Consider the following 16,083-nt stretch of genomic DNA (forward strand, 5'->3'; position numbering starts at 1 on the left):
TTACTTTTCTCTGTATATATGGGAGTTCTTGCATGCTTTTATATCCAGTTCCAAAGTCCACAAATTTGACTTGTTTAATTAGAGACATAGTAATGAATGTTATCAACACAGCCTCTGTAGACTTTTTAATTTTTATATTTGCACATACCAAAGTTCCTTGGCAAACTCATCTAGATCACAAATTGGCTTCAGTTCTGGAAAGCTTTTGCATCTATGAATCAAAACTACCCATAATATATTATTATACTCATTTGGGAACTGAAGAGACACACCCTGTTCTCAGAGATAACTGAAAGGATCTAGTGTAGGCATAAGCAGTTTTGATCTTGATAGTTCTCTGCCTCATGTTCTCCAACCCACTCAAGACAAAATGTATCACAGCATATATATCTAGTATTTCCCCTAGGAGATGTTTGCATGTCCACAGAGAAACACATTGAACAACCATTTTTATGTTTTTGTTCTAATTAAAATAGGAGTAACTATTTGAAATAAGACTGTTAATTTGCTTTTTGAGTGGTCATTACATTATGCAGTAAATTATACAAACAGATTGTATATTTGTCTTTTTTGTTTTAAAAATGTTACAAATATAAGACTGACTGTTTTAGAAATGCTACAAACATCAAAATAACACATGAAAAAGATAGCAAAATTGTACATGCGCCACTATTCGCACAGTTTAGAAATAAATCACAATTCAGAAATTACAATGTCTATTTTGATTTTCTTGAAACTGTCACAAGGATTTTTAAAAAAAGTTATAAATACTAATGCTATGAAAGGAGCAAGAGAATATTCCAAATATTATGAGTGTGTTTCGCTGTAAGCAACTTTAAACAATGGATTGTAGTAGAATGTAAGGAAAAAAGGAGAATCTGCAGCAGGAGAAGAAGGAATCATAGGACTTTATTGCATCGCCTCTGGTGCCCAATTTACCTTATCCAAATTGGGCTCAAATTTGGAAGTTACACTGATTTTAGAACAAGGATTTCCCCCTCAGAACAGTTTCCTGTTCCTTCCAGTGTTGAATTTGGGCCCCATAAGTCGCTTCGGTGGCTATTTTTTCCAAATCAGAAGCCCCATCCACGGGGAAGAAGAATGGAATATTGTCTGGAAGCTAACTGCATTTCCCCCAACTTTTCAGAATAACCTGCTCTCAAATAAGAATTCCCATTCAGTTGCCAGGCAGCTAGGTGGACCTAACCTTGGTCTGGGAGGAAAATGGGGCCCTGACTGGAAAGGTTGGGTAGGAACAGAAGAGATAGAGGTTCTTAGGTTGGCAGAGCTAGCATGTGGAAGAACCAAGGTCTGCAAGGCCAGTGGACACCTATGAGAATCACTTTCTCCTGATCTTTCTGAAGACTCTGAAGATCAAGTGTGTCTCAGGAAAAGAATATAGTGGGCCTGGAGACGAGAGCATTTGGAGCAGATCTTGGGCTTCGACACTAAAGGTGTGGAGCCTGGGAAAGCGTCTGGGGAGTTTGTGGTTTGGGTCTCATGTTAAGAGATCAATCTTCAGGTTACTGAAGTGTGCCAGTAACTGGTGATAGTTACATCGAGGCTCCATTCCTCTGGGTCTAGAGTGTGGCACATTAAGAAAAAGACCTCTCTACTCAGAGACATGAATGTGTTGGGCTGAGATGGATAGGACATTTTCCTCTGCCCAGGAGAGGAGCTTAATAATAATAATAATAATAATAATTTATGAGCTTTTTTGTGTGGGAAGAGGGAATGGGATCCTCCCTATCTAATCAGGTATGATTTTGCAGTCCTGTTGTCTGTTCAGACTAGAACATGTTTTCCTTGAGGTCCTCCTGGAATTAAAGACATGCTAGCCTGATGGTGTGGAGTTCTAGCCAACTGATACTGTGAGTCTCTTCTGTTGGGGCCCAGACTGGGATGAGAGGCCCTGGAACTGGGCTCTCCAACCCAGTGGTGATAACTACTCATGGAGGGTATGGTAGAGGAACTCGTAGAGAAAGGCTGTGCCTGTTTATCCACCATTGGAAAGGAAATCTGACCTCCTGGGCTAGAGGAAACTTGATCTGCAGGTGTTTTGTTATGAATGTTTATCAGGGTCTGAAGAGGCACTGCAGATAACAGTGAAACCTTGCTCAAGTGTGAATATCGAAAACAGTTAGACCCAGTATGTGTACCTGTGACATTAGGTCTGTTATTTTGGCTCCTGCCAAGGGGAGAACCTTCTTCTTGATTTTTGTTATTTTATCAAGAGACAGACTCTTTCTGATATTTACTGAGAGACCTGTGTAACAAGGAGAAGGGCATGAGAGAGACTGAAGAAGGTTGCCCCGGAAAGGGAGAGGTGACGGTTCTGCAAAGGAGAGAAGGGAAGACCCTGGGAGGCAGGCCCTACAAGGGAGGGTCTGCAGGGACATAGCCAAGGGGGGGGGTCCTTGGGGTCTGCCCCCCCTTCCATTAGAAAAATGAATGATGTGTGCTGCTGCGCCGCTGCACCCAAACCCCATTATAATGGTGGCACTTAGTCTGGACCCCCCCTTCCTAAAATCCTGGCTACGTCCCTGGGGGCTGACAGATAAAAGGGAAAAGGGAGAGGCGCTCGAGGAAGAGGGCATGAGTGGAAGAGAAGGCGGTGAGGCGGTCGTGTGTAGGGAAAAAGGTCAGCGTTCGGGCAAGCCGGCAGGCGTAGCCAAGAGAGAAGGACTTTGCTGGCCAGAGTGGGAAGATTCAGAAGCCGTGAGACGCTCGGGAGAGGAGGGTTTCCTGGCAGAGTTTGCCCATCCCCACTCTCCAACCCCAAGCTCTTCTGAGAGAGGTTTGAGGCTGGGTTATTGTTCAAGGGGAGCGTTCCGTTGGGACCTTCAGGGGTGTTACTGGCTGTGAGGGACAACCTTTCTATTGTGGCAGGCACTTGGCATTTTTGTTATCCCACCGCTGCCACCAAAACAGGTTGTAGAGATTGAATTCTATCATGTCCTTAGTTCAGAAAACACCAGATTCAGAATAAATCAGCAAGCTTTATTCAGAAACTGAAGAAACACACAGCATGATATTGTTATTAGGACTAAAACACTTTTGATTATACAGTATAATAAAAGCACAGAATCATTCAAACATTTGTGTGAGCTTGTGCCTTATTCACACATACATCAAAACAATCCAAGTTCCCAGGCTTACTGTTTCCACTAGCCCTGTTCCAGCCCTCCTCATGGGACTGAGCTTGACACTTCTAGCAACATCTCTACTCCCCAGACATCTGCTTGTTAGTGCATTCCTTTCCTATATAATGGGAACAGTGTAATACAACCCATCATCCTGCACTTCCAAACTACAAAGCTTAAGTAAAGTACATGCCAGGACTGCAGGTTCTGACAAGATCCCATTTTGTGGCATGCTTTTTGACTGCAAAGTAAGGACGTTATCAGACAAGGGAAATTGGAAGTATAATCCAGTAGCAATCTGAACGCAATCATGGGGTTTAACATTATTGCGTGAGAGATGATCACATGCAAATTCAGGCAATGGCATGCTATTTTCAGGCAACGGGAAACCAGTTCGAACCCTATTCTCATTCATGTAAATTCGCTAAACTAGCGAATTCACGTAAATGCATTATGGCCCCACTTTCTTTTCATTCAAAATTAAGAGAAGTTCCTCACTTGTGATAACATCCTAAGAAACAACAGCATTGGAACAGAAATCATGAACACAGCTTTCCAGTTTTATTTCTTAATATTTTCCTGGTTCCATAGGCCAATTGATCACTGCAAAAATGCTCTAAATAAGAATTTCCTTCAGCCTCCCAGAGATCTAAATTCCACAGAGACACACATCTGGCAACAAAGAGGAAGGAGCCTCATCCCGATTTAGTCAAGGATGCATACTTGGCAGGCAGTTACACTATTTCAGTAAACGGGAATGGGCATTTGGGTTGCTGACTGCTACTGGTAATTGGGAGTAACACATTATCAGTTCTTCATCTTCCAAAGGATCCTTTACTGATTTACTAATCCAGTCTTGCTAATGGGCAGAATAATTTCATACATGGCATTCTGGTTACAACATCAGGTTTTTATAAGGATATTACGTACAAGAGAGAAATGAAGGTCAGTCTTTGAAACAAATGCTCTTTAATATAAAATAATTTGTTCAAGCGATGGATGTATACTTGATATTATGAGATTCCATCAAGGTTTGCAGAGCCTGTTCTCCCAGTCTTCTGGCAAATCTGTTTATTTAGTGATTATTCAGAAGAATTATATTTACTTCATATTGTAAGATTCCTTCAAGGCTTGGAAAGCCTGTTCTTTGGTTATTGTCTTCCAGTCCTCTGGTAGATCTGCTGGTTTAGCCCTATATTCTCTGGCAAAGTCATGATTCAATTCTTTAAAAATAAACTTCCAGTAATCTGAAGCATTAATACTGGGATCTGGTTGAATGTGCCAATCTGGATAATACACACGATAATCTTTGTATGGATGAAGCTGATAGTCTTTTTCTGGACAGTAGAACTCCTGGTTTGAAGCCACATCAGTGGAACACATGTTATAGTAAAGTGTTTCTATTTGATGAAGTCGCCATCCTCCCAGTCCTTGAGGCCGATGGACTGCTGCAAAATGCTCCTTGTGGGCACCACCCCCAGCTTCACAGGCAACTTTGCAGAAGGGACACTGCTTCCCGCAGCCAAACACTTGCTTGAAGATCTCATCCTGGGGCTTCACAGATAATCTTGAAAGCTTGGATGCTATATCCAGAAAATCCAGTTTGGAGAGTATCTGTTTTTGCAAATCAAGGAGAAAATTCTCAACATAAGCAGAAAATTGGCCAGGATCAAATGCACTACTAAACTCTAAGCCCACTAGATTACCCTTAGATATGGCCAAGTCCTTTTGCAGTTCCAGACAAAAATTGTCCACAAATTCAGATAAACTTGTAACATCTTTGTTTTTCAGGATGTTCAGAGTGTTCTTAATTTTTCGTAGTATTCCTGACATAATGTCTTCCTCCAGGTTCTTCAAATTCTCTTTTTTGATATAGCAATCCTTCATTCGTTTCCAAATCCAGTTTTTGACAAACTCTTCATAGTTTCTAATGTATTTCACATATTGGTCAAATTTCCACTCATCCAGCAGCTCCTTTAAGATTGTAAACTGAAAGAAATTCCGACAAGAACATTCAATGGATTGCTCACTGTTACGGAATTTATCTACTATTTCGATCCCAAGTCTTTGGTTGATATGATCTTCTAAGGCGGGATGGAGACACCTGTCACAAAAGTCTTTAGCTCTGATTTGCTGAGCATCTTTTTCCTGATAAAGATCTTTGAACAGGGAAAAATAATGAGGCTTCAGTTTCTCCAAGCATCTCTGGGGATCATTTTCCTTAATGAAATCCTTATGCATTTGCTGGAATTTGTAAGCTGCTTCTCCTAAAATGTGAAGCTTCAGGTCTACTTCAAAGATAGGCATTGCAACAAATTTTTGAACATGACTCTCTTGAAGCTTCTGACTGATCAGACAGAGAAGTTCTCCACAGTATGTTGAAACATAATCTCTTCTGGAATTGACCTTTTCATCAATATATGAAATGCACTTGGATATCAATGCAATAGAGAGTTCTTTTATTGCAATCTTCAGCAAATATTGTTCTGAATGAGGAACTCCATATTTCTGCCATATTGATTCTATATATTCATTATTTATTTGGAAAGTGTTTAGTCTATAATTTCTTAAACCCCCCTTTTTACTTAATTTTTGTGTGACTAGTTTACTTTGAGATTCCACATGCTTTCTCAGATAAAATTCAACATCTGCATAAATATCACGTTCTTCTAGGTGAACAAGAGGTAATTCTGACAATGTTTCTTTCCACATTTGATCAAACTCTCTTTTCAATTCCTGCTCTTCTACAACATGCTCTTTCCTTCTGCATTCTTCAAGAAGCTGGTCAACTTTCCCTTCAATTGTTTTCAAGTATTCAGTTTGAAGAGACTCTATCTTATGCTGTCCCTTTTTAATGTCAATGGCATCATCTAATTTCTTACACAAAGAGCTTTTAAGTTCATTCTTCAGACTATTGGCATTCCTGACAAAATCTTCTCTGTACCTTTCCACTAGATGAATGTTTACTGCTCCACTTTCAAAGTATTGATCCAAATTCTTCAAAATCTTCTCTTCCTCAGTTGATAACTTCTGCTGAAGCTCGCATTTCAACCTGGATGGATCAATCTGAGGAAAAACATTCTGCAATTTATTTTCCTGTTCAGATACCCAGAAATGCATTTCTTTGCGAAAACTCCAATCCCATTCAGAATATTTTACAGAAAGATTATTATAAGCTTCAGCTATGAGGCTGTTGCGGAAGCTGAAGATGAAGTCTTCATGTTTCACAGCATTCCACAGGCTCTTCAACCATTCAATAAATGCTGGGATGTCCTTGCATGACGTTTTTTCTGAGCGGTTCCTTATGAATTTAATTAGGTGCTGCTTCAACTCAAATACCTTTTCACTGTACCCCATATTAACTGGAGCCATTGGTGGGACTCCATGCCACAAACCTGGGATGTACCAATTATTCATCTCTGGGTCATAGTCCAAAATATGTGAAAATTTGGTATTTCTGTCAACTTTTTCCATTTTGGCTGCTGCCTGAGTCATTTCATTGAGCTGTTCTAAAAGGCGTTTCCTGTCCCTCATGTTCTGGTCATGGGCAGAAACATCACTGACATTCTGGTGAACAAACTGGCAGTTGGGTTTTTGACCAATCTCCTTCATCCTGAGGAAAGCATGGGTTACAATTTGCAGGACGTCTTTCATTTCAGTGGCATTCTCCATGGCCATGTTCACTATGGTGATGTCGCTCAGCCCAATCACAAGAGTGGCCAATTCATTGTCATGCTGATAGCTCTCTTCTAATTCGGCAAGTTCTGGAGCTTTCAAGCCTTCTGTGTCTATCACCAGAAGGAAGTCACAGCCAAGCTCTTGACCCATGTCTTCACTGACTTTAAGGAGCGTCATAAAGGCACCTCGTGTGCATCGACCACTGCTAACAGGAAACTGTAGTCCAAACATGGTGTTGAGCAAAGTAGATTTCCCAGTGCTTTGTACACCCAGCACAGTTACCACGATCATTTTGGACTGCCCTTTTAGTTTCTCATTGAGTTCAGTCAGGATATCTGTTATCCACTGCAAGGGAATATTGGAAGCATCTCCATCAATCAGCTCTAAAGGAAACCCTTCCAGCATCAAATCAGCTGCAATATTTGGGAAATGGACAAATTTCCTGTTGGATTTTGCCATTTTTCCTTCTTTAACCACTGAATATTCTGCTTCATAAAACTGCCCTAACTCACGTAGGAAATGTTCAACTCCCAAGGAAGAGGAGACTATCTGTCGATCTATCTGTACAATTGTCTGGCCATCATTTTTTAAAGTCTTGCATTTCTCTTTGTAGGCATCCCGCAACCTCAAAAGATTCTCCCTAGCAACAGAATCCAAGTTGAACTTCATCCATTTCAAAAAGTAGTGCTTCTTTCTTGGGCTCAAACGTATTAAGCCATCAATGAAATTATTTAAAGCAATGGTGGGCTGACATTTGTGTTGCTGTTCACGTAGTTTCAATGATCTGTCTATCAGTTCAGATCTGTATTCTTCAGAAGGCTTGGCCCCTTGTTTTTCCATTCTGCACAGCTCTTTCTCCACTACTGCCAGATTTTTCCAGACATCACCTTGGAGTTTCAACATTACTTTCTTGTAATCTGCAACATCTTTTATTTTTTGTGTGATTTGTTCAGCAGATTGGAGACCATTCTGACAATCTTGGGAGTCCTCATCCACCCAGATGCTGAGCTCACGGGCCACATCAGCCATGTTTTGGACACTGAGGTTTTTGTGAGAAGAGCAGATGATTCTTCTGACAGTAGATCGCAGCTTTCCCACAAAGTCTGCTTTATTAGTTGTGGCAGCTTTGGGCAATATATGTGAACTCTTAAGCTTAAGCACTGGAGCCAATTTATTTAAAAAAGCCAAAGTTTCCCTGGTATTTCTACCATCATGTTCGATTATGAAATAATACTGAGTGGATGATTCTTTCAATAAAGACAACAAGTTATACTCTCTCTCACTTATGTGTTCAGCAAATATAAACAGAGCAGTAGAAACCTCTGACAGAAAACTAAACTGCACCCAGTTTGACTCAACATCTCCACGTAAATTTGTAACTGCAACTGGGTCTGAGAAGAGATCGGAGTTTTCTTGGCCTCCTGGAAAATACCAGGCAATTTCTACCAACCCATCAGCAATTTCTCGAGGGATGTTCCCACCCTCCATGTCTCTGTGTATGAAGAAGTCATGGTACTGTTCAGAGGGGCTGAGAAAATCATTGAGGAGCTTGGACTTGGAGCAAGTGGAGCTGCCTAGCCTCACAAAGGAAATTACTGGCATAGAGATGAGCACCAGGTTCTCTTCTCTAAAGCCTCTGCTTCCAGCCAGGGAATGGGGCCTCCATTTCTTCACAATGTCTCTCATGGCCCAAAGCATCAGGGTGCCCTTGGGTGCTTCTAAGGCTGGCAAAAGCAAAGGCAGGGCAAACTGGCACAGGGACATTTTGGAGAAGATCTCTTGTAGAAGGAAAGTATTTGAACAAAGCAGAAGAGCGCAAAGGACATCAACGGGGTTCATGGACTGCTTTGTATCTATCTCAGGAATGATCAAAATGCTATCCTCTATGCTTTTTTCATTTTCCACTCCTCTCAGACATTCTCCATCAGTTGTTCCCTGCTCCAGGCTTGTGTTTCGGGCGGTCACATTTAATGCCAGGACCTTCCTCAGAAAATGCCATGGGAGGTCTTCCAGGTTATGAGGAGTGCATTGCTTTAGACTTCCAGAACCGATTTCAAGGGTTTCTTGTAGAGTGAGTTTATTGCTTTTTTGCTTGAGTAATTTTAATTTAGAGAGAATATCCTCCAGTGCCTTACTTCTCTCTGCAAAAAGATTTAAAGTGTGTGTTAGTATTTTCATCACTATTGAGTCTCTGCATTTAGCTCCACTGTTGTCCATATAATCTTCTGCCCTTTCCCATCACACATGATTTTTCACCTTTGTCAAGTGCTTATCAAGCAGTTAACACTATGTATTATTATGAAATACAGTATGTAAAACTTTTGCATAGCTGGCTCTGAGATCAATAAATATATTAGAATGTTTACAATCCCAAGAACACAGATTACTGAATTCATACTGAGTTAGTACTGACCTGGAACTTTCATTAAATAAGAATCATGACAGGTATCCCATTAAATGCCCTCTAATAACACAACAAAGTAGACTGAAGTCCACGGAAGTTCATGCTGCCAACTTCTTTCTTTCAGTTAGTCTCAAAGATGCTACAAGATCTCTCTACATACTGATTCTACAGACTAACACGGCTATATCTTTGAATTTTAACACAACAGTCTAGTAACACACCAAAGAATAGCAGGTGCTGGAGGCTCTGTTTCAGAGGAAATAACTGTCATAACCATGTCTGAGTATTCCTTGCCTAAGAAACCCTAATTAGGTTGAACTACAACTCCCTTCATCCTCAGACAGTTTGGTGGTTCTGGATTATGGGAGTCATAGTCGTAAGAAGATCAGAGCTTGGAAAAGTCTGAGATTCAGAGTAGCAGTTGTTTCTGATCATGTACCTTTTGCTTTGAATAGGAGGTTACAAAGAGACAGCTGGAGGAGTAGGGAAAAGATCAAAACTATAGCCTAGAGCATGCAGGTACAGGTTAATGCAAATGGAATTAGCATCCGCAGACATAATTTGAGCCAATGTTCAATTGTTCACTTTTGATCATTCTGGGAATTTGTCAGGAATATGTCACTTTTCCCTGACAAGAGAGGGATGATAAATTTTAAATATCTTGTTCTGTAAAGAACGAGAAGAGTAAAAAAAAAATCTCGCCTGCCCCTTCAGGAACCAGATGAGAAAGGGTCATTTTTTACAATGCTAGAGCAAACTGTACTAAGGATAAGAAGAATATTGTCAGCAAAGCCTGATCTATCCCTTCATAGTTTATTCTGCTTCTTGTGAAACCATCTAGGAAGGAAGGACAAAAGGCCATGTTTTACATGGAACATAGTGACCAAATGGTTATGGAAGGGAATACCTTCTGAAACACCTTTCTTTGCCTCTTCTGGAGCACTCTGTTTGGGAGTTTTCTCTTCTGAAAGCAAATGTTTTAAGCAGAAAAATATATTTATACTAGTGATGAACTCATTCACAAAAATTCTGAAGCAAGTCAGAAAAGACATTTCTTTGTATATTACTACAGAGGGATGTAGATATGGAAGTGCAAACATTATCAGAATGGTTCTTATATAACAGAAAAGCAGGATATAAATAAATAAATAAATAAATTATTATTATGTCTTAGTTCATATGAAAATAAGATGGTTTGTCCACCAGTAAAGGAAGAATTAAGAATCTGTCATGTCTTACAATATATAGCAAAGGCCAACATTTGTTTCAATATCACTTTTCCTCCAAATTAGCTGTGCTCTCTCACACATTCTCATTAAATATTTCAGTTTAACTACTTTTCGTTATTGATAAACAAGTAACAGCAAATTGTCTTGAACTCATATTTTGTCTAAAATGTTGCAAACTTGCTAAACCAGGCCCCAATTTTAGTTTTTGATCAATGGATCACACTTGGCAACATACATTTCTGGGGGGGGTGGTGGGTCAGTCTGGATGGGAACCATAGCAAATGGTTAAACTAGTTCCCTATTATGTGCTTCTGAATCTATTTCTGTATATTTGGAGAGACAAAGGCCTGCTGAGTGGCAACCAAAGTTAGCAGCAGTGATCTTCACAACACATCCCCCCTGGACTCCCAGAGGTGAGAAGAAAGCTAGCTGAGACTACATGTCTGCTCTGCTCCAATGTATGTATAACAAATTGTACTCTTCCACTCACACCATGTTCCATTAATTTTTGCTTTATCTTCTTCCTTTCATTGATTTATCTAATTCATTTATTTCTGGCCTTTCTCCCAATAATGGAACTCAAGATGGCTAACAACATTTTAAAACAGTATAGGTTAAAATGCTACAAAAGTTAAATGAAAGTGTAAAATATACAATTGCTGTAGATACTCATGTATAAGTCTCAAAATTTTAGTCAAAAAATCCTCCCCCCCAAAAATAAACCTGTGTCGACTTATCTACGCATAAAGTACTGTACTTTAACTCCTGCCAGAAAAAAAAAAAGAGGAACCATCCTTTGCTGAGAGGCAAGAGAGTAATCTGTCCTGGAAGCAGCAATCCCTCTCTACTCTCTCATCCATCCAGCCTTTAGGTTGAGCACAAACAGTTATGACTGATAGAATTTAGTAAGTTCTTCAGCATTGTTTTCCTTTGCTTCATCCTTTATTCTTTCTCACCTACATACCCTTACGTTTTACTCTCAACCTATCCACGGGTCATATCAAACGCTGTAAATTTGGCCCCAAAACCTGCCTTTGATTTATACATGAGGATGGTCGACTTATAATGGAGTATATATGGTAAACAATCATATATTAAAAAATTTAAAAATACTAAAATGCATTACAACAATAAAAATAAAGATTTATATACAGACCCTTCAAAATCAGCACCATACAACTTTAAGAGCCCAACCTCAACAGTTTGTAAAGGACTGGCAGCACAGAAAACATTTTAACCTGCTGCCAAAAGGAAACCAAAGATGGGGCCAACCAGCCCTCTCTTGGGAGGGAGTTCCAAAGTCTGGGAGCGATATGACGCGAATACGAATCGGCAAAGCGTATTCAGAGAGCGGGGGTGTGGAACTCCAATGCTATATAACGCGAATATGCATTGGCCAATGCGAACTGACGCTCAAAAAGCCCCCGTGTGGTAAGGTCCTGAGTCAGTGAACCCAGCCTTTAGTTAAAGCAAGCAAACAAACAAATAAATGCTCCCACATAAATAGTTTTAGAAAACAATATTCAACAACTTCTGCTAAATATTTAGAAATAGTGTGCAAGTTTGGAGAGGTAGTCAGATTATCCAGCCACTTTAGTCTGGAGTACAGTAGACTCTCCTTTTGCCAGCACTGTGTCAATTAGTTTTTCTGACCTTCTGGATTCTTTATTTGACTCAGGAAGTAACACTTTCCATGTGTGAGGAGCAGGTGGGAGCCTGCTGCATCCACGATCAGCTTCTGCTCCACTTGAAGACTTTCTGTTATACCCTTTATGTCCTTTTGTATAATGTCACAGGGTTTTTCCCTTGAAGCCATGCTTTGAAATTGACAAAGCTGAAATGTTTTAAAAAAAGAAAAGAAAAACGAATAAACTTTTTATCTTCTGAATGTACTGATTGAAAGAGAAGATGTTGGGCAGTTTTATCACAAATATAAAATAGATGCACAAACAATTCTTCTTGTTGCAGAAAGGAAACATTTATCAAACATGTGAAGTCGAAGGCTTTCATGGCCGGCATCCATAGTTTTTTGTGGGTTTTTCAGGCTCTGTGGCCATGTTCAAGAAGAGTTTATGCCTGACATTTTGCCAGCTTTTCTGAAGATTGCAGCCACAGATGCTGGTGAAACGTCAGGAATAAATAAACTCTTCTAGAACATGGCCACAGAGCCCGAAAAACTATTTATCAAACAGCTTGCAGGCACAGCACAGGAAATTACAATGGAGAAAACATATTCAGGTGTTGGCCATACAGCAAAATTCAACAAAATCCACAGGAGTAATGCTTTCATTGGCCAACCAGAATGCATAAAATAGACAAAGCTAGCTTTTCAAGCTCTACTGGCTCCTTCATCAGACAAAATATATTTTAAAAACCAAACAGGAGAAGAAAGGTGATGGCTCATAAGACTACATTTCTGTATCAGATGGTGTTTTTAGAGGGATCTCAGTGTAGGCAGAGGCCACTCTCCTTCCTGGCCATGTGGGGGCTGGGGACTTGTCTATACAATTAAAATACTCCTCATTCTATGCAAGCAGAATGTGATCCTGTTCCACACAATTCAGAAGAGATTGGGCTTTTTGTGGGGTCCTCTGAAAAACTCCACAAACCCAGCCGAGAAAGGCTTCACAGTTTGTACTGTAGTATCTGCAAATATCTGCAAGGATAAACTTTATCAAGCATGTGGCCATCCATTTGCTTCATGGCTTTAGACGGTTGTGCATTTTTGACAGAGGGAGGGTAAACAGATGCATATAGATGTGAATTTACATAGGAAAGTGGAGACAATTAAACATGGATGCAAATGTGTGAACATCCACAGCAATTTGCATAATACACTTAATGTGTAGACTAGGCCTGAGACAAAAGACAGCCAAATATTAACTCTGTTAACAACAATAAAATAATCTCTCTTGGATTCCAAGTTGTGTCTGTACTTTGTGAAGCCACAGGCCCCCTTCTTAAACAGAAAACAATGAATTTTTCCAGAAGTTTGCCTATTGCTACATCTGGAAAAACTTTTAAATGCTGTGTAGTTAAAACATGTGAATTGCAGTCAAATGAAAAATTTACCTTTGTTGGAGGAAAAACCTCAATTAAAGTTTCCTCTTGTTTGGTATTCCCCTGTTGAACAGCTTGCAGGTGTAGCACAGGACTGTTGAATCCTGAACAAATTTTGTTCACACAGGATCACTTGTGGGCACAACCCTATGTAATTTGTACAAATTATTCATTAGTATTTCCTGTCTGTATACTTTATAGATGGGATGTCTTTCTTCCCCTTCAACATAGACCACAGACTGAGAGTATCCATAAATAAAAATTGTGGTAAATTACCTTGGAACCTTTGTTTAGCTATTCCAAAATCCTGCCATAATACAAACACATGTAAACTCTGGTTACAATGTAGGGAATTCCTGAAATAAGAATGGCTCATAAAAATTATTAACAGCAATCCTAAATCATAGTACTGTATTACTGAAAAATGTACATATTATTTTTACCTCCATTTTATATTGTAAGCCACCTTGAGTCCCTTTTGGGGGAAAAGGCAGCATAGAAGTAAAATAAAATAAAATATCAGCTCTTAAGGATATAGGGAGGACTTACCTTCTGCTCCTTGTGAAAGCAGGGGACAGACCTGCCTACCTATGTCAAAATGTGGCTTGTGCTATTGCCTTAAATACACAAACAAAAGAGAAAGAGAAACCAGAATTTTTGTGGTGCTTTTTTTTTATCTTCATAGATATGATGCTAAATTGGGTTTATTTTTAAAACAGAAACAGGTGCATCTGTGAAGTTTGGCATTACTAGTCAGTTTCAGTGTATCAGAGAGAAGGAATTTTGTGGCAGCTTCAGGACTTGTTTGACCTTTCAATGGACTCCAATAAATTAGACTTAAAGACCCCCCCTCCAATTCCTTTCTTCTTATATACACGTTGGGTTCTCCAATCCACTTAAAAAAGAATGCATTGAAAAGACATACAGTTCTATGCCTATACAGATCTATATTTAGTTTTCCGACTATTTACTTGGCTCACCTCATGCCCTTTCCTGGCACTGCCACGTGACGTTGGAAAATACAGAGCTGCCAGTGTCATGCACCAAAAGGATTTGGAGCGTGTCCAAAAGAGGGTGACTAAAATGGAAGGGTCTGGAAACCATGCCCTATGAGGAAAGACTTAGGGAGCTGGGGATGTTTAGCCTGGAGAAGATTAAGAGGTGATATGATAGCCCTGTTTAAATATCTGAAGGGATGTCATTCTGAGGAGAGAACAAGCTTGTTTTCTGCTGCTCCAGAGAACAGGATCCGGAACAATGGATGCAAGCTACAGGAAAAGCAATTCCACCTCAACATTAGGAGGAACTTCCTGACAGAAAGGCTGTTTGACAGTGGAACAAACTCCTTCCTTGGAGTGTAGTGGAGTCTCCTTCTTTGGAGGTCTTTAAGTAGAAGCTGGATAGCCATCTGTTGGGGATGCTTCGATTGAGAGTTCCTGCATGGCAGGGGGTTGGACTGGATGGCCCTTGCGGTCTCTTCCAACTCATGATTCTATGCTTCTGGCCCAAGGTTTCTGCTATTCACAGATGATAATATTTAGCTGTGTGCCATTAAATGCCTCCCTACTGATTCCTGCACAGCAAGTCATTCTGCAAAAGATTCAGAAAAAGGACAGGACATTTTTTATAAAATCTTTTGGTAACATTACTAATCTGTTAATCTTGTCATTATCCCTTATTCCACATAGCAAATCTAGCAGTTTTCAAGTGGATGTAAGAACACTGTGCAGTTTATTTCTACAAATCATCTTCCTTTAATCAACCCTTTGAAATAAAAGCTTTAAAACTGCCTCCAGTTACCCGTTATTCAGAAAGATTCATATTTTAAACTCAAGGCAGGAGTTGATTATGACTTCATAATTCTGTCATCACAAATATGGAAAAAAACCCTATCTTAAATTAGAGTTCCAATTAGTATGAGTAGAGAAATCAGTGTGGATGTGAAATTTGCACAGGGTATAAAACAAGGAATGAATAAAAATTGCTAACTGTAATCCAGCATTTGTATAACTTGCATCTGTTCTGTACAATTGGCCCTCCACATTTGCAGATTTGACTTTTGCGGATTTGATTAATGTGTTCTCTCTAGGAATCTCTGGTTCCTCCAATGCGACTCTGCCAGAAGGAACTAATGTACCCCAATAGACTAGAGCAGGGTAGGAGAGGTCGGTGCAAAGACAAGGAGAAAGTGCAAGTCAGGTGAAATACCCCATCCCCAGCTAAATGGAGCAGTAACACATGGAGTAGTAACACTCCATTCCAGTATATCCCCCCATCAAGGCATAGCCACAAAAAGAAGTAAAAGGAAAGCAAATTGTTTCTTGGAAGTCAGCCTCTCTGCTCACAGAACAGTCTCTGACCTCATGAGACCAGATACGTTTGGGCTCTCAGCCTTGCTTTCAGTATTCCTTTGCCCAATGACAGTTTGTTAACCCTTCCCTTTTTCCTGGCATAAGCAATTCCTTTCTTTAATTAAGATCAAAGTTATTCTTCTAACTTTGTGTCCACCTTCCCTCAGAAACATCCTAGATCATTTTCATGCTTGGGGCAAAATCACATGCGAATAAAA

General features: G+C 39.9%; 2 protein-coding genes across 2 annotated transcripts in view; both read right to left on the reverse strand.

Annotated features, from left to right (window-relative positions):
• PRSS8 (serine protease 8) overlaps positions 1–16,083 on the reverse strand; it is a 687,619-nt gene that overhangs the window by 88,073 nt on the left and 583,463 nt on the right. The window lies entirely within an intron of this gene.
• On the reverse strand, positions 3,018–12,270 carry LOC121933805 (up-regulator of cell proliferation-like). Its single transcript, XM_042473798.1, has 3 exons — positions 12,108–12,270; positions 10,133–10,189; positions 3,018–8,962 (listed from the first exon to the last, which is right to left on the reverse strand). The coding sequence occupies exons 1-3, from the start codon at positions 12,268–12,270 to the stop codon at positions 4,245–4,247; spliced, it is 4,938 nt and encodes a 1,645-aa protein (XP_042329732.1). The 3' UTR covers positions 3,018–4,244.

Source organism: Sceloporus undulatus, chromosome 6, assembly GCF_019175285.1.
Source record: "Sceloporus undulatus isolate JIND9_A2432 ecotype Alabama chromosome 6, SceUnd_v1.1, whole genome shotgun sequence".
Taxonomy (NCBI): Eukaryota; Metazoa; Chordata; class Lepidosauria; order Squamata; family Phrynosomatidae; genus Sceloporus; species Sceloporus undulatus.

Excerpts from the sequence above, each read along its gene's own strand:
- LOC121933805 (XM_042473798.1), bottom strand. The coding sequence starts at position 12,270 with ATGGCTTCAAGGGAAAAACCCTGTGACATTATACAAAAGGACATAAAG. Across the intron at positions 10,190-12,107 it reads TCAAATAAAGAATCCAGAAG|AAGAGAAAACTCCCAAACAG; the intron begins GTCAGAAAAACT and ends ATTTGCTTTCAG. Across the intron at positions 8,963-10,132 it reads AAAGAAAGGTGTTTCAGAAG|AGAGAAGTAAGGCACTGGAG; the intron begins GTATTCCCTTCC and ends ATCTTTTTGCAG.